The sequence below is a fragment of the Loxodonta africana genome, chromosome 3 (assembly GCF_030014295.1).
Source record: "Loxodonta africana isolate mLoxAfr1 chromosome 3, mLoxAfr1.hap2, whole genome shotgun sequence".
Lineage (NCBI taxonomy): Eukaryota > Metazoa > Chordata > Mammalia > Proboscidea > Elephantidae > Loxodonta > Loxodonta africana.
The window spans coordinates 202,753,767-202,773,274 of NC_087344.1; the positions used below are offsets into that span (position 1 = coordinate 202,753,767).

General features: G+C 39.9%; 1 protein-coding gene across 2 annotated transcripts in view; it reads right to left on the reverse strand.

Moving 5' to 3' along the window:
- The window catches only part of TMCO1 (transmembrane and coiled-coil domains 1), a 56,521-nt gene extending 37,891 nt beyond the window's left edge, over positions 1–18,630 (reverse strand). For both annotated transcript variants that reach the window (XM_003415213.4, XM_064282893.1), the window contains exons 1-5: positions 18,446–18,630; positions 17,941–18,018; positions 11,556–11,615; positions 6,956–7,002; positions 5,357–5,424 (exon numbers count right to left, since the gene is read on the reverse strand). In XM_003415213.4, the coding sequence (XP_003415261.1) occupies positions 5,357–5,424; positions 6,956–7,002; positions 11,556–11,615; positions 17,941–18,018; positions 18,446–18,515 (323 nt within the window). In that variant the 5' untranslated portion in view covers positions 18,516–18,630. The remainder of the gene's footprint in view (positions 1–5,356; positions 5,425–6,955; positions 7,003–11,555; positions 11,616–17,940; positions 18,019–18,445) is intronic.
- Between the last annotated feature and the right edge of the window lie 878 nt (positions 18,631–19,508).

Here is a 19,508-nt window from a genome sequence, read left to right on the forward strand (position 1 = left end):
CACCCGAGAGACATAAATATAAGGGATGAGTGCTGCTTTGGCAGGGAACAAAATGGACTCCAAGAAAGTCCCAGTAATAACGTAAAGAAAAAGAACTTCTCAAGGCCCAGAGACAGGCTCTTCTCTGTTGCCAAGAAAATGAAAAGTAATTGGGAAGTGAGTTATTGTTACACAATCTCTCCCTTTTAAAGAGACCTCTATAATGGAGCGTCTACAAATTACAAACGCCCTATACATAGAAAAGAAGAGCAAATTTTCAACAAGTAAATCAATGTTGCCTACTCTACTTTAAGGCAATAAGCACCTTGAAGGGTTGGCCTGAGCAATTTTCTTTTACCTTTCACAATGTTGGGCACACACAAACATAAATGCATGCAGCCTTTTAAATGGAATAAACAAAAAATTAAATACTTGAAACTTATATAAATATTCACGTACCATAGTCAGAGAAAATTCAAAACTGGAACGGGAAAAAATCAAAGGATGAAAAGCAAACAAAAATGACTACTGACTCAAAGAGGGAATAAATAAATAAATTATTATACTTCGTGGTTGTGTGATTCTATCATTTAAATAAAATATATTAGCTTCATTTGGTAACTAAACCACCTATGGATTCAAACCAAACTATGTGTTAAAATCTAGTTTTAACCACAGAAAAGTAACAGAGAATTGGCAAAATCTTCGAAAAATGTGAACATTCTCTCCTATCTGTAAATATGAACATAAGCCAAGATGATTCATTTCCATGTTTCACAACTTAGTTCACTAGGGTGAAAAACAAAAAAGGGTGAAGGAGCCCTAAAAATCTAGGTGCTTGGCCTAAGGAGAGGCTTCTGCCATAGATTTAGCCCTGACTCCATTTTTTTTTTTTTTACTGCTTATTCTGAGCAGACTCTCAAAAGTCAGCTAGCTGAAATACCTCAGGGAGCCTGTAGGTTCCTTCCCTTCCTTTCACAGTGTGCTACCGGGACGGGTACTCACTCAGACTGCCCCCTCCAAAATCCATCAAAACAATGCTTAATGGATCTTGCAATTGTCTGGTGTCTATTAAATCATGATTTTATGAATATCAACCAATCAGAATTTTTTTTCCTTTTAAGTTCCTGGATTTTCCTACACTGGAGTACTTTTGTGAATTCTCACAAAGGCTGCCCGACCTGGATCTTTCTATTCCTTCGATAAATCTCTTTAATTTTAACAGAAGCTCCAGTTTGCTCTCTGACACAAGTCAAGACTTCTCCCTACTCATATCTAATGTCAATCCCCCCACCCATCGTTAAGGAGATCATAGCTGTGAAAATTAAATTTACCTTACTGACTTGCCAATATCTGCTGCCATCAAGTTGATTACGACTCTTAGTGACCCTACAGGACAGAGTAGAACTGCCCCATAGGGCTTTCAAGGAGCAGCTGGTGGATTCAAACTGCTGACCTTTTTTGGTTAGCAGTAGAGCTCTTAACCACTGCGTTACTAGGGCTAGGATGCATAATTTTGCATTATTTTTCCCAACACTGTTGGTGGATTAATAGGGGATTTAAACTGTCAAGATTTACTGCTAGGATTAAAAAAAAAAAAAAAAATTTTTTTTTTTTTTTTGCTAGGATTGGTGCCACGACTAAAAAAAAAAAAAAAAAAATTTTTTTTTTTTTTTTTTTTATCTTATAATTGAAACTTTCGAGCTATCATGGACTAAAATAAAACTATATCCTAAGAGCTGGTAAAGACATTTTTATCAATTAGATGCTCATAAATTTGAGAGTTTGTTCGGTTCTACTGTAACTGGTTCACTAATATTTTCATAAAAGATCTTTGGCATCTTGGAAATCAGTAATTGCCATTTAAAATTTTTGATTCATGTTTCAAATATAGTCAAAGTCTTACTTCAGCACAGTACAGGTAATATGACTGAGGAAACAGGGCTGTGCACTTGTGCAGTAATGAATCGCTTTACAAAAAAACAACTTCACCTTTGTCCTTAGTTCCTAAGGGACAATTCTTGGACTCACCTGAGTGACTGAGGTGCCTTTATTTTCTAAAACCTCCAGGCCACACCTGGGGATTTGTGCTAATGATGAGGGGGCTGCCAGACCAGAAAGGCCACCTGGTAGTCCCGCAACAACCAACCTCAGGAGGCCTGATTTAACCTATCATGCATATACGATGAGACCTCAATCATGACTATGGTAATGAAGCCAATAAAAGCTCTGAACGCAGAGGCTGCGAGAGCATCCTGGTTGTCTGCCCTCTTTGAGACATGGAAGCTTTGCATTGGTTGTCATGCCCTCTGTGAGACATGGAAGCTTTGCATTGGTTGTCATGCCCTCTGTGAGACATGGAAGCTTTGCATCGGTTGTCATGCCCTCTGTGAGACATGGAAGCTTTGCATCGGTTGTCATGCCCTCTGTGAGACATGGAAGCTTTGCATCGGTTGTCATGCCCTCTGTGAGACATGGAGGCTTTGCATCGGTTGTCATGCCCTCTGTGAGACATGGAGGCTTTGCATCGGTTGTCATGCCCTCTGTGAGACATGGAGGCTTTGCATCGGTTGTCATGCCCTCTGTGAGACATGGAGGCTTTGCATCGGTTGTCATGCCCTCTGTGAGACATGGAGGCTTTGCATCGGTTGTCATGCCCTCTGTGAGACATGGAGGCTTTGCATCGGTTGTCATGCCCTCTGTGAGACATGGAGGCTTTGCATTGGTTGTCATGCCCTCTGTGAGACATGGAAGCTTTGCATTGGTTGTCATGCCCTCTGTGAGATATGGAAGTTCTGCATTGGTTGTCATGCCCTCTGTGAGATATGGAAGTTCTGCTTTGGCTTATGCCCTCTTTGAGACATGGAAGCTTTGCATTGGTTGTCATGCCCTCTTTGACATATGGGAGCTTTGCACTGGGAACCCTCCCAGGCCTTAACCACGTATCTCTTCCCTACGATGATCCTCATTTGTATCCTTTCACTATAATAAATCTGTAATCGTAAATACAGTATGTCCTGTGAGTTGTTCCAATGAACCCAAAGGAGTAATGGGAGCCAGCAAGTGAAACGGAGGGGGTCCAGAGGAGGTCCCCAGGTAGGAAAATCCCAGATATGCAGCCAGCAGGCTAGAAGTAAGGGTGTCATGTGAACCCGAGTTTGCAGCTGGCGTCTGTATATATGGCAGTCTGAACGACAGTGTCCTTCTAACTTGTGAGCCCTGGTCTAGTTTCAGATCCCGATAGGGGCAGAGAGAGGGAGAACCTTGGGGTAGCTGGTGTCAGAGATGATTGACAAGTGGGAAAGTGGGGATTTGATTAATCTTCACATTTTGGGGATTGGATTTATGTTGATTCTTATCCATGAAGCACTTATAAATATTTTTATTCAGTCAACAAATACCTGTGCCAGGCCCTGAATCCTAAGGACATATAAATTACTACATATAAAGACTGTGAAAGACTTAGTCTATTAGAGGGAGACAAACATAAGTCTGGTAAAGAAGGAATCATGAAAAGTTTCGTAGAGGAAGTAAACCTTGATGTGAGTTTTAAATAGCAAAAAGAGATCCTATAGGACAGTGGAACTGCCCCATAGAGTTTCCAAAGAGCAGCTGGTGGATTCAAACTGCCAACCTTTTGGTTAGCAGCTGTAGCTTGCCATAGCTCTTAATCACGGTGCCACCAGGGCTCCAAAAGGGAGAAAGAAGGCTAGGAATATAGAAGTGTGCAATAAACTGGGGATGGAGTCAAGAAGAACACTTCAGCAAGAAATGAATCAGAATGCAGACAGGACAAACCTGTGGAATCATCTCCTCTATAAAGCCCTTCTTGGTATCTTCTCGAGGCCTTCGCCCAGCTGAAACCAACCTCTCATATAGTAGGCACTTCACAGGTGGTGAAAGAAAGAAATGCTGGGGGTAGGGGGAGAGGGCAGAGGGAGAGACAGGCAAAAAGAAAGGGGAAGGTGGAGGGGCGGAAGGGAATGAAATTCTGGTATGCGTGCGATGGTTCAGGTTAGTTCTGGAAAGGTAATAAATGACTGTCATCCTTGGATATTTTCCCAACTTCTATCAAAAGTGGTTCCATAATTACTCAGATCAGCTATATGTTAGTTTAGACAATAGTAACTTACCTTATCATTAAACAAGATTATAGTTGTTAGGACTCTATTTTAAGAGTCAAAACATCCTTACATGACTACCATCATTTTGAGGTAGCATGCCCATAAGCAACTTAAGAACAGAGGAAACGTATTATACTCTTTTTAGAGGACCCTATAATGCCTAAGGCTTTGCCTCATATATAAAATATCTCCAATATTAAAAGGGTGAAAAATTTATCATATAATTGTATTCTATCGAAATTAAATGTTCTTGATTTTGATAACTGTATTAGGGTTACAGAAGAGAATATCCTTGTTCTGAGGCGATACACACTGAAGTAATTATGGGCAAAGGGGCAGGGTGCCTAAGAAGTATGGGTTAAAAGGTCAGGATATGCTCCAATTATTCAGAAAAATACATAAATAATGTATATGAGTAAATAAATGATATATAGAGAGAGCAAGAGTAAGAAAGACAGTGAAACAAAGAAGTAAGCCAAGTTTGTTCCCAGCTTTTCACTGACTAGCTGTGTGACCTCAGGCAAGATATTCTGCAGATGATGGTGCCCGGATACCCTACCAACTGCTGTGACTGGGATCACAACAGAGAGTTCTGGACACAGTGGTAGAAAATTGTAGAACAAAAAATCAAATTCACTGAAAAGACCAGACTTACTGGTCTGACAGAGGTTGGAGGAACTCCTGAGATTATGGCCCTAAGATACTCTTCCAACCTGGAACTAAAGCCATTCCCAGAGACCACCTCCCAAACAAACAATAGACTAGCACAAACAATAACACCCGAGAGGAATGTACTCCTCAGAACAATTGATTATACGAGATCAAAAGGGCATTATCTGCCCAAAAGTGAAGATGAGAAGGCAGGAAGGGATAGAAAATCAGGACAAAAGAAAATGGGGGAATCAGGGCGGAAATGGGGAGAGTGCTGACACACTGTGGGGGATGAAATCAAAGTCACGAAATACTTTATACACAAACTATTGAATGAGAAACTAATTTGCTCTGTAAACTCCCCCTCCTCCACCCCACACACACAAAAATCAGGGAGGCTGGGAAAAAATAGAGGATAATCTGCAAATGAGAGAGAAAGCAAATGGGGCAAAATGTTGACAACTGTGAATGTGGACAATGGATATATGTACTATCCTTACAACTTTTCTATGAACTTTGAAATTATGGAAAATATTAACAAAAAAGTTAACTGCCCACATACACAGAGTAATAGTTAGGCAAAATAATCTAAAAATACTCACATGGAATTGAACATTCCCATTAGGGCAGTAAAACAAAAGCCAATTGCAAACATGGATTTCATTCGAACCTGTAAAGAGACCACAAATTGTCATTTTACACTAAACAAAAAAAAAAACAAAAACTCCAGCTACTAAGACACACCCCCAAAAGTTTTGGTTTCATGTCATTTTTAAAAGGGCACCCTTTAGAAAAAAAGCTGTTTGTCAGCTAACCCACCCTCCACTCCAATACCTCTTCTCCTTGCCACCTCATAATATTGGGGATGCCATGTGACCTAATTCTGATCAATGAGTTTTACGTACAAGTACTGGATGGAGCTTCTGGGGGGGAAAAAAAAATTAAGGGACAAGCTTGGCTGGCATCCCCTTAGGACTTTTGCTCATTCTTCCTCTTGCCTGAAATGATGAATGTAACACCTGCAAGTGAGGCAGCCATCAGACAACCAAGAAGACAAAAGTCTTAAACTAAGGCTGGCAAAGCTCAGGTCCTTGATGGCATTAGTGGGCTGCTACACCAGCCCAGGACTGCCAACATGCGGACTTCTTGCATGAAAACAAGAAACCTTTGCCTGTTTAAGCCAGTATATCAGTCTTTAGGTATTCTGTTACTGGCAGCAAAATCCTTTCTTAGTTATATAAATTTCTTAAGGTATAAATATATAAATTAACAAGAGATTATAAGGATATAAGATTAACAGTTGTTATCTCTGGATGGTGTGTTTATGGGCAATTTTTTATCTCTTCTTCCTTCTATAGCTTCCAAATTTGCTACGGCGAACACATATTAATGTTACTTTTTATAACATGCACTCTTATAATCTTAACAAGAATTTCAAGACCTCTGGGTGAGTGAAAGAGCTGTTGCACAGTTCAGACATCCTGTGTTAACTACACAGAAGTAGGAACTTAGTCAAGCAATGTTAATTAGCCTAGCTTTGTACCTTAGAAGGAGCCCTGGCAGTACAGCGGTTAAGAGCTATGGCTGCAAACCAAAAGGTCAGCAGTTTGAATCTACCAGCTGCTCCGTGAAAACGCTATGGGGCAGTTCTGCTCTGTCCTATAGGGGTCGCTATGAGTCGGAATGAACTCAACAGCAAGAGGTTTTTTTATACCTTAGAAAGACAAGCTTGACTGAACCCTATCTATAAATAATGAGTAATGAAATCATATTTCCTCACTCTTTGACATGTCCAACGCTCCGAACAAAACGCACTAATAAAAGCCACCTATAATATTCCAACTTCTGTGCTGAGGTTACACAGGTCAGCATAAAACCAAGGATTCAGTATTAATAAGGGAGAAAAAGAAAATAAACTACTTTGTTTAAAAACACAATAAGGAAACTATGCAAGAAATGTGTGAAGAGGATAACTTATGACCCCGAGACAACCTGAAGAGGCTATTTGTGTTATTAAAATGAAGTTTAAGAGAAGTAGCATATTTTTACTTCTGTGCAGTCCAGGAGCACTCATATATTATGCATGGCATACATAGACTACACACCTCTGAAGAGGTGAGTGCAACGCGCTTGATGCAAATCAGGGTCCTTTGCTGAAAATGTTAAGTGGTTCACCACAAAGTTATATTCGGGACTCTTACCATTGATAGATCTCTGTTGTTATTTTTCAGTTTCTCTTCTTGCCTCTCTGAAAAGAATTAATGAAATGCTTAATATACGCAGCACTGAGCACAGAGCAGGTGTTAAAGTGTCACTGACTGGTGATTACAAAAGCACTTCTGTCTTAATACCACTTAGTAAGATGAAGTGAAAACCTGGAATCTTGTGTACTTTGTACTAAAAAAAAATTCAAATATACCAGAGCATCAAAATATTTCAATTTAAACAAATAAAAATCTGTAAAGTTTAATTCTGAAAAAAAGTGCCTCTGGTATTAAACACCTTAGCTCTCTAAGATACTTTTTATATCACACCAATGGAAATGGCCTATCAGTTGATCCTTAAATGTAAGGATATGACTGTATGTAGGTGTCTCAAATATTAAGTACCCAAGACTCCCAAGAGGGTTGTAATTCCCAATCTCTTCCACATGTTATGTTGACATGTGATGAAAATGTGTTCTATAAGTCCTTGGGGGTCTGGAAATTAAGAGTACCAGAGCCCTGGTGGCACAGTGGTTAAGAGCTCAGGCTGCTAGCCAAAAGGTCAGCAGTTTGAATCCACCAGTCTCACCTTGGAAACCCTATGGGGCAGTTCTACTCTGTCCTATAGGGGTTGTATGAGTCAGAATCGACTCGCTGGCAATGGGTTAAGTTGTTCACACAGGTACTTCATATTCAACATGTTCAAACCTAAAGCCATCTTCTCTTTCCTTCCCCACTCTAATCTAATCTGCTACTCCTCCAACAATTCCTCTCCAGATCAGAAATCTGGGCCTCTTCCTAGACTCATCCCTCTCTCTGTATCCTGCAGCTAGCTAAATGTCATCACGTCCTGTTACATCTACCTCCTGCATACCTTTTGCATCTAGCTGGATTTTTCATAATGTGCCTAATGGTGCAAATGCCAAGGTGAAATACAGTAAAATAATTTTATGAAGTCCAAAATAATGTACCTTAGGTTTACAGAATTCTGATAGTCTGGCTTAATCCTAGAGTAAAATTTACCTGTCTGTCAGTTTGTCCTCCTGGGTGGCTTGCATATTGCTATGATACTGAAAGCTATGCTACCAGTATTTCAAACTCCAGGAGGGTCACCCATGGTGGACAGGTTTCAGCAGAGCCTCCAGACTAAGACAGGCTGGGAAGAAAGCCTGGCAACCTACTTCAGAAAATTAGCCAATGAAAGCCCCATGGATCACAGAAGAATACTGTTACTTTTTGGCTGCAGCATCAGGAGAGACCAACTGCTAGAGAAGGATGTCATGTTTGGTGAAGTGGAGGGCCGACAAAGGCAAGGGAAATTCTCAATGAAATGGAATGACACAGTGGCCACAACAATGGGCTCGAGCATGCCAGTGATCACGGGGATGGCATGGTACCAGGAAGCATTTTCTTCTGCTGTACATGGGATTGTCATGAATCTGAGCTGACTCAATGGCAACTAATAACAACAATAAGAGAACAGATAGGTTGTGGGTCCTTCAAGCAACTCTTCATAAATATTATGTCTTGTGACTTCTGATAAGATTTTGATAAGTAACTCTTTATAAATGTCATTTCTTATAAATTCTGGTGAAATGTTTTTTGGTGAGCAAGCAAGCAATCAATGTTGCATTCCATGTTAAGATAATTTGAATGAAGATATTTTGTACTGTCACTTTAAGGGCAGAGGGTAACCTGCCTTCCATTTTTATATCCTCCCTATCTTTTATAGCAAAGCTACTTTAAAGAGCTGTCCATATGCAATGCCTTCACTTCCTCCCCATGCATTATCTTAATCCATAGAATCTGGCTTCTGTCCCCATCATGTCACCGGAACTGTTTTTGCTAAAATCACTTAGGCATTTAACACCTACGCTCAGATCCTTCCTCCCTTATGAAATGCTCCCTTTAACTTCTCTAAAAAAAAACTTCTCTGGCAACACTTTTTCAGAGCTCCACTTCTTCAACTACCTGTTAAACTCCTGTGTTTCCCCAAGGCTCTCTCCATCTTCAACCCTCTGCTCTTCTTGCCCTATATGATCTCATTTACCCTGCTGACTCAATTACTACTCACAATCATATTATTCTAAAATCAATCTGTAGCCCTTCTCTATCTGCCAGTTCCAAAACTGTACACCAAGTATTTCTACCCTACTGTCACACAGGTGGAGCCCTGGTGGCACAGTGGCTAAGAGCTCAGCTGCTAACCAAAAAGGTCAGTGTTTCAAATCCACCACCTGCTGCTTGGAAACTCTATGGGGCAGTTCTACTCTGTCCTACAGGTGTCGTTGTGAATCAGAATCGGCTCAGTAGCAATGGTTTTGGTTGGTCACACAGGTACTTCATATTCAACATGTTCAAACCTAAAGCCATCTTCTCTTTCCTTCCCCACTCTAATCTAATCTGCCACTCCTCCAACATTCCTCTCCAGATCAGAAATCTGGGCCTCTTCCTAGATTCATCCCTCTCTCCATACCCTACAGCTAAGTGTCATCAAGTCCTCTTGCTTCTACCTCCTGTATATCTTTTAAATTTGTACTGTATACTCCGTTCCCACTAACACTGACCAAATTCATGCCTGGGATACTTAAAGAGCATCCTGACTTCCTTGCCTCCAAAACGGTCCCCACTCCAATTTATTCTCCAAATTATTCTCAGAATTATCTTCCTTAAACAAAATTTGTCAATTCTCAGCTAAATCCATTAGCGGTTGCCTGATGCATTCTGGATACCAGTTAAATTTCTCAGTTTAACTTATGAAGAACTTTATGGACTAAAACAATCAAACAAAAAAATCCAAACCCATTGCTATCAAGTTGGTTCCAAATCAAAATGACCCTGTAAAAAAGAGTAGAGCTGCCCCATAGAGTTCCAAGGCTGTAAATCTTTATGGAAGCTGATGCCTACGGAGTGGCACGTGGGTTCAAACCTCTGACCTTTCAGTTAGCCAAGCACTTAATGACATATTTCTCTAGCCTCATCTGCCTGAAGTTTACACATACCTTTTGTCATATGAAACTATTTTACAATGCCTTTGTATATGCCTAGCCTTCTACCTAGAATGTACTTTAAAAATGGGGACTCAAGAGTCATAAATGATGAGGTTCAACTCTCATATCTATCACTGACTAGCTGGTTAGGGCTGACCTTGAGCAAGTTATTTAACTTAAGCCTCAATGTACTCATCTATAAAAATGGGATCATACTGTCTCTTCCACACATGACTTATGAAAACTTTAAAAATATGTAAAGTGCTTGGTATAGTACATGGTAAGTAATCAATAAATACAGACCAGTATTATTTTTTATTTACATTCTTAGCTAGCTAATTCACACTAAAGCTTCAAGATTCAGCTGAAGCACTACCTCTTCAAGGACACCTGATCCCCTAGGTCCATTTGGATATTCTTTTTCTCTCGTTTTATAACACTCAGAATATCTCCCTATAAGTGTACTTATTACACTGCATAGTGATCATTTATTTTGTGCTCTGTTTTCCCTCTCTAGACAGAACGACTAGAAGTCAAAATCTTTTTCTCCTTTGTTTCTCCAGTGCCTAACAGTTACTGACACATACAGAATAGATGTACAATAACATCTTACCACAGAACTAAATGAATGGGTCATTTAAGAAAGTCTGACACCCCTGCGCTAAACTGAGAAACTTTAATGGAATACGCATTGCAACAGTTTAGCGTGGTGCAATTCTCCCCAGGGGTATAACAGCAGTGATCTTGGTATGACGACAACAGCAAAAAACCCAAACCCGTTGCCGCTGATTCTGAATCATAGCGACCCTACAGGACAGAGTAGAACTGCTTCATAGGGTTTCCAAGGCTGTAACCTTTATGGGAGCAGACTGCCACATCTTTCTCCCACAGAGTGGCTGGTGGGTTCAAACCGCTGACCTTTTGCTTAGCAGCCAAGTGCCTAACCACTGTGCCACCAGAGCTCCTACGATCTAGGAATAGAAACATATTTTCTAAAACAAATATATAATTTCATAATATTTTTCTGATTTCAGAATCATAAAGTAGTACAAAATATAAACGTAATTCATACCTACTTATTTACAAATAATCTTTTTGAAACAGAATTACTGAAATTCTAAATGACACTGAAAAAACAAAAACATATGGTCATCATTTCTCAGACTTGATAAAAATTACTCGGTAGAAAATCTCCTACCCCTTGGTGGGTCCCCATTACTAGTCAGTATTCAGTAAGGAAGCCAGGGCAACAACAAGCATAAGGAACTCAAGGTTGACTAAAAATAATCTTCTCAGATGTGGAAAAGAATATACTTTACAAACTGCCAAGAACCCTCAGCCAAGTTCAATAGCCACAACTGTCAACAATATTTTACTAAAACTGAAAATTTCAAAGGTAAGAACAACAAAAAAAAGAGCAGCTGCTTGAACTTATCTACCTCACAAAGTGGCTGAGAGAATCAAGCGAGATAATGTATGCACGTGCTTTGTAAACCGTAAAATTATACAAATGTGGATTACCACTATTAACTTTTATTTTCATCATCTGAAAATTTATTTATTTTGAAGAAAACCTAAATTTTGTTCAGATCAATATCTCACCTCACCTATTTTCTTTTTCTGCTGCCGACCAGCTGACTCTGTTATCGTTTCCTTCTTCTTTTCCACTGTAAACAACATAGTAATATAGGAAAAATTAATTAAGCATTATGCTAAAAAAGCAAAGGATGCTTTACAGCTGCTGAACCAATGAAAGAAACTTAAAAGATATAATAAGCTGACTTTGATTATGGCCCTCGTTAAGTCAAGTGGCCTGCTCCCAAACCTGCTGACAGTAAACGGTAGACAGGACAGTCAAAGACTAAAACCACAGTGTAAGCGTTGGTAATCAAACACCATAAAGCACTGTATTAAGTCATAGTCATAATCAAAGCTGAGATGATTTCCAGACCAGCAGCCGAGGATGGTTACCTCAGGTAGAGTCTAGGCACAATTTTCAAATTCTCTTAGGTTGCTATGGCTAATTGTAGTCCTTTCTCACATTTACTATGGAAGGTAAGAAGTCATTCATTCTGTCATCCGGGACCTAAATAACGGGCACTGTTCTAGATAGATAAAAAGATAGGACACGATCCTTGATCTCTAAAGAGCAATCCAGTGAGGGCAGATAATCAAATAACAATTATAGCATAGAAAAGTGGCAAGACAGACATATGCAAGGGGTAGGAGAATGAGGAGAGTGAAAAAAAAAGCTAAGACGAACGTTTCCTGATGCATTTCAATTACTATGACAATAGAGTAACAACGAGTTTTTGAAAAGGAATAGCGTGACGCTTAATTTTATATTTACTCTGTCTGGTCACCTGGGAATGGACTAGGAATAGATATGTCAAAAGCTGCCTTTACTTAGTATATTTACATTATATCTTCCCCATATTATCTTAATATAGTTACTTTGTGAGCAAAGAGTTCCACGCATATATTATTTCTAAGAGTTGCGTTAAAGAGAATTGACAGGTAGGACTCTCTCACTTAATACATTAATTATGCTGCCTAAATTCTAAAAGTAAAACTGGTATTACTGCTTTGTTAAGAAGATATAAAATTCAATTTGACTCCCTTATTTCAAATGAAATATTAAAGAGCTGACTAAAAATTATATGTGTGTGTGTGTATAGAGAAGATAAGTTTTGGAATGAACCTACTTGAGAGAGGTCATGGAAAGAAATTAAGTCAAATTCCATGAGACTGTTCTAAAAATAATTTTCTTAATACAAAATACACAGGAAACATTGAATCTTTTACTTGTTATCATTATTATTAAGCAAAGAAAGAAAAATATTTCTTTCCTACCCCAGAAGGATTATAACATAACCAGTTGGCATTTAACAACGGCTACATAAAAAACAAAGGCAAAAAAAAAAAGAAAACTAAAGAATAGAAACATAAGATGATACCATGAACATTAACCTAGTCTTTTAGCAGGCTGGGTTTTTGAGACTAAATAAATATTTTCTAGGGATAAGATAAATTAATCTAATGTTTTTCAAACTTGATGAGATTGTGAAGAAACCCTTTAGGGTTGATATTTATTCACCAAAACCTCAATTCCATAACAAGAATTAGAGATGTCAGGGTTGACGAAAGTAAAACATATCTACGATGAAACACATCATTGCCCATGACTTCCCACTGCTTCAAGCTGAATTCCACAGTTGTGTCAAAACAGTTTATAAACTACTCCAAAAGCTTTATCCTGTTTTACTATGAACAGAAATACCTTTATACTTCACAGTAACTTCTAGTTAATAAATTCTCTCAAATAACCTTGTTATAAGAATCAAGTTAGATACGCTTTAATCTTTCTCATTTACTAAAGTGTTCTTTTATTAATCTATTTTATAGCAATAACACAATGAGAGAAGTCTTACCAATATTCAAAGCACACCTATAAGCCTAGAAACCACCTGAATCAACTAACTTGGGACCTTGTGAGAAAGCATATCTTTCAGCAGGACTGCTTTTTGGATGATACCACTATTTTCCAAATAATGACAAGGATCAGATCAGCAAGAGGAAAGAAAGCTAGATTCAATTCTGACTTAAACCCAGTTGTATTTTTTTGTGTTCATCAAAGATTCTACAGACTTCTCTTGCCTAGATCCATACCAAATTCTGAATACAGAATGTCAGAAAAGACTAATTATATGGGTTCAAGAGATCTCTTTAAAACGTTAAAAAGCAAAGATGTCACCTTGAGGACTAAAGTGCACCTGACACAAGCCGCGGTGTTTTCAATCGCCTCATATGCACGCAAAAGCTGGACAATGAATAAGGAAGACTAAGGAAGAACTGACGCCTTTGAACTGTGGTGCTGGCGAAGAATAATGAATATACCACGGACTGCCAAAAGAATGAACAAATCTGTCTTGGAAGAAGTACAACCAGAATGCTCCTTGGAAGCAAGAATGGCAAGACTAGGTCTCACATACTTTGGACATGTTGTCAGGAGGAATCAGTCCCCGGACAAGGACATCATGCCTGGTAAAGTAGAGGGTCAGCGAAAAAGAGGAAGACCCTCAACAAGATGGACTGACACAGTGGCTGCAACAATGGGCACAGCAACAATTGTGAGGATGGCACAGGACCAGGCAGTGTTTCATTTTGTTGTGCACAGGGTCACTATGAGTCGGAACTGACTCGACAGCACCTAGCAACAACAACAATAATATCTGGAATTAAAACTTCAGTGCATAGAGGGAATTCATCTTATATTCTTCCTTTTAAATATCCCCCATGCTAAATACAGTTTCCACTTGATTATCAATTCCTAGAAGATAGGATCTATGCCTATTCATTTTGTACTGCACTTATCATGGTAAATATTACATGTGTAATATAAATATAAGCAATCGATCATATTTGTCAACTGATCATATAAATGAAAATAGGACATACATATTGAGTGTAGATAGACTGCCTAAAGTAGAGAACGTAAGAACATAAAACATGCCATGAGTCATTCCAGTTATCACCAACCTACTTCACACTTATTTTCAAAGCATACTAAGCAATTATATTAAAAATTACAATTATGAAAACTTTGCCTGGCAACTATAGTACTTTGAATTTAGGTACAGAGGGAAAGAGACTTTTAATTTATTTCTACAATGCAGATAATTAAAGTCACTAATTATCTTTAATTAGTGGGACACTAAATAAGCCCAACATCTTGAGGGCAAATCCATGTTTATATAAATAATAAAGTCTAAGGATATTTAGCCAAATTTGAAGCTAAACTCGTTTTGTATTTTGTGAGACTATGCAATGATACCTGTGACATGAAGAAACTAGTATTTGCATGTCATTGCGTACTGGCTAATTAGCATATGATCACAGCAGAAAAACCTCACAAAACATATGCAATGTTACACTATAGACAACTTATTCTTCATTCAGTAAACTTCTATCAAGTACCTAATTTATACCAGGCACTTTGTTACAGTACAGTGGGAACACAATGGCCTTTCCCTCTTAGAAACTGCAGTTTAGTTAGAGAGACACTATTCTAATAATCATAATCATACCAAGGTGAAATTGCAATTATCACAAGTGATCTAAGGAGAGACATATGGATAAATTAAAGTCTATGGCAGGAAGATAGGAGCCTATCTGGGAGGCTAGATAAGGCTTTGAGATCTGCAGAATGAGTAGCAGTTTACTAGGCAAAAGGAGAAGAGAAAATTATTCTAGAGAAGAGTAAATACAAGGCTCCACAGTAGAAAAAAGCAAGACCAATACAAGGGACGGAAAGAGAGCCTGAGGGACTAGACAACAGAGAGCAAGGGAGAGCATGATACAAGATGTGGGTAGAGAGGGAGGGAGGAGCCAGACCATACTGGGCATTGCAGGCCACATCTTTATCCTAAAAACAAGGGGAAGAAATTGAAGGGTTTTAAGAAGCATAACTAGCATAATCAGATTTGTGTTTTGAGAAATTACTCTAGTTGTACTGTAGAGAACAAATCTGAGTGAATGCAGGTAGGCAAGTGAGGAGGCTATTGCAGCAAATCAAATGAGACATGACAGAAGTTTGGACTCGATGGTGATGGCAGAGATGGAGATGCGGAAAGATTTGAAAACTATTAAGGAGGCCAATAGTAACAGGGTGTGATAACAGACTGCTTACATGGAGTGAGAGAAGATTCAAATCAGCAAATATTTATTAGATCTCTACTCTGTGCCAGGAACTATTTTGGGTGCACAGGATAAATCAGAAGAAGAACCCTGAGCTTTCATTCTAGCAAGTGGAGATAAACAATAAGCAATAACACAATAATAAGTACACGATACAGCACATTAAAAGGTGATAAGAATTATAGGAGACCAGGAGTAGTAAATGGTAGAGGAGATGGGCAGGTCGCAGTTTTAAATAGGGTACTCAAGTTAAGTCTCACTGAGGGGAGCTTTGAACTGATTTGAAGAAGGTAAGAGGGTTAGTCAAGCAGATATTGTAGGGAAAAAACATTGCGGGCAGACAGAACAGCCAGTAGAAAGGCCCTAGCACAAGAGTGTGGCTGGTGTGTGGTAACAAAAGCAATCAGACCAGTGTGAGTGGAACAGAGTGAGGAAGAAAGAACATCAGAGCAGTAGGAAGCGGAAGCTTTGCAGGCCACCGTAAGGACTTTGGCTTTTCTTCTGAGTGAAAATGGGGCATCATCACAGGGTTTTGAGCAGAGATGTGACATGATCTGATAGCCTTTTAAAAGGATTATTCTGCCTATTATCTTGAGAAAGGACTTCAGGGAGAAAGTGATACCTATTGGAGGGTACTGCAATAATTCAGGCAAAAAATGATGGTGGCTTAGACCACGATGGGTAACAGTGGAGATGGTGAAAATGGTCAAATTCTGTACATATTTCAAAAGTAACTCAACTGTATTTACGGACAGACAGGAGGCAGTTTGCGAGAGAAGAATCAAAGGCAAGTACACAGGGATTGCAGCCTGAGCAATCAGAAGGGCAGAACTGCCATTGACTGAGATGAAGAAGGCTGCAGAGAAAGCTGGCTTGGAAGCGAGGAACAAGAGTTCAGTTTTGGACATGTTGGGCTTCAGATGTCTATTAGACATTCAAGTGGAGATAACAAATTGATAGTTGGATATTTGAGTCGTATATACAGGAGAAAGAGGTAGAGATACAAATGTGTGGGTCACTGGCGAATAGCGCACATAAATGAATGCACCAAGACAGTGAGTACAGAGAAAAAAACCTAAAGTTTAGGTCACCCCAAAACAGGAGCTCAAGGAGAGCAGCCAACAAGGAAATTATAAAAGAATGACCAGTGAGATAAGAGGAAAACCAAGAGAGGGTGGTGTGCCCTGGAAGCCAAATGAAGAAAGTGTATCAAGGTTTCTGGCTGGCGCTACTGGAATCTTTAAGCTAACACTCACCAAAACAAGGAAATCCTGCAAGAAGATCTCATTCATGGAGGTGAAGATCACAAACTTGGTTTTAAATATGCTGAGGAGCATTATCAACATTGAGTAATAGAAGGAATGGAAAACTGTAATTTAAAAACTGAGTTTAGTCACTAATTCTTTGCTTGCCCTGAGAAGTCATTTAACCTTTCTGAGCCTCAATCTTCTTTTATAAATATAAATCTCCTTTTACAAATATAAATGTTTATATGATTACTACAAATGGCTGTTGTGTGAATCAAATGAGATGCTTTAATTAAGAAAATTTCAAATTCTTATGCAGACATACAGAAAAATCATAGAATACAGAAAGCCAAAGGAATTTTTAAAAGAAAAGGGTAATCATTACAAGGAATAAAAACAGTCAAAGCCAAATTGGGCCTAGGAAGAATCTTTCATATTATACCCCTAACTACCCCTCTGATCAGCCCCTTCAGCTGTGTCCTGTGGAATTCCTGTTTTATTTCAAAAACAACAAGGTCTATTTCTTCTTAAATTTTTCTTCGAACACACCTTCAACCTCCTTAACCAACTGAAACTTGGCTTCTCCCTGAAGACACCACTTTTCTTGACATGGGTCATAAGGAACTGTCATTCTCCAAACACACTTTGTACGTTAAAATTTCCACATTTTTACTCATGCTATTTCTGTTGCCTGGAATTTCCTTCCCCCACCTCATTATTCAAATTCTAATGGTCCATGAAGGGCTACAAGACCATCTGCATGGTGAAAGCTTCCACGGTCCCTCACAAAGGAGTGGGATTTCTTCTTCAGAACCACTACAGCACAAAATATGTACTTCCCATGACACTTAATCCTTTTTAGTTTGTATTATATTTTTTTGCATACAAATCTTATATTTTTAAACGGACTTCAGTTCGAATCTGATTCATCTCTGTATTCCTGTAAAGTTCTTTATCAAAGTTGGTGCTTCTAAAATATTTACGCTGAACATGCACTCAATAAGTCTGACATGCTGAAACTGTTTTTAAAGGATGTGGCCATACTCACATTTTTTACTCTGCTTTTCCACTTCTGCCTTCAGTCTCTTGTATTTGTCTGTCCTGTAAACCAGGACCCAAGTTATGCCTGAAAAATAAAAGTAACATGTTCACAGGGAACTATCTGGGACTGTCACGACAAACTGTTAACAGCGGTCACCGTCAGGGAAGGAGGGATATCAACTTTTTGCTTTATGTTTACCCGTTGTTAACTTTTTTCAAACGTAAAGACAACTGACTTCCAAACCAAAACAACTGTTAACATGATGTAAAGGTGTCTACACATACAGGGAAGTGAAACCTACCCACGACCAAAGAAATTAGGCACAATCAATTTCACACTACCCCTCCTGCTCCTGCTCAGGAGTTGCCCCGAGGTCCCCTGCAGTACAGTACATGAACTTCCCAAGCAAGAAAGGGACGCGACCTTACTTCCCCGGTGACACGAGGGTCCCCCGACCTAGGATCCTTCCCCCCGGGGAGGGACCGAACGTCAGAGAAGTAGCGGTTCTCACCCTCAGCGAGAAGAGCCGTACACACAGAGATAAAAACGATGAGCAGTGTGTCGGCGAACATGGTGCTCATCTTGCACCTCCGTCCCTGCACTCCCACCCGCGAGGAGGGAACCACTCTAGAGGCAGGAAAAGTGAAGCCAAACGACTTCCCTAGACCACCGAGTAGCACACCAACTCTGACAGCTTAGACACTCCACTTCCGCTTCCGGGGCACAGTGCCGGAAGCACTCGTTCCGAAGACTTCTGTGGCTGCCGCTTAGCTAGCGGAAACCAGCCCCCAGCATCTGGAGCGGAAGAACTGGCGCTGCGGCGTGATCTCGCGAACGTTGGAATTGAGCAACTGAGGGCAAGTTGGCGGCGACGGTGACATCTGCCGGTGGCATTTACTTGTGGTTTTGCTGCGTCGCGCCGCCTTGTCGGCCCCAGTCCAGTTATTTGGGCTGGTCTGGACTTCTGTCTCAGCCCCACTTCTGGGGCCGATTCGGCCTAGGTTTGCCGTAAAGTAGAAAGATTGACTTCCGCAAGCACGTCCTGAAGGCCTGAGTTAGGTACCAGGCCACCGACTTGGAGCTGGGGACGGGAAAAGGAAGTCATCGTGGATTGCTGGATTCTAGGAGCTCACGTCCTAGCGAAGCAGAGAATCTTGTACATGCGGTGTGATTAGGGTTTATGATAGAGGTATGAGCAGAATGCTGCGCTGGCACAGCTGAGAAAACACTTCACTGGTGGGAAGGAGGTGCTCAGAAAAAACTAATGAAAGGAATTGAAGCAGTGCCTTAGAGTAGGAGTGACTTAGGAGAAAGAAAAGAAGGACTTTCCAGACAAAGAGGAAGGCAAAAACACGGACGCTTGTGTAATAAGCAGTGAGTGGTGCGTCTAGAGAAGAGGCCGTAAACCCAAATGCCCACAGTAGTCAGATAATGTAAGTGACGTCCCCTGTGGTGTAGTTCCCTGCACGCTGGGGGTCGCTATGAGTCGGAATCCACTCCGACGGTCCCTAACAATTTCATCTGAAAGGAGCAGTTGATATCCAAGTCCAACCAATTTCCCTGGGGGAATGAGC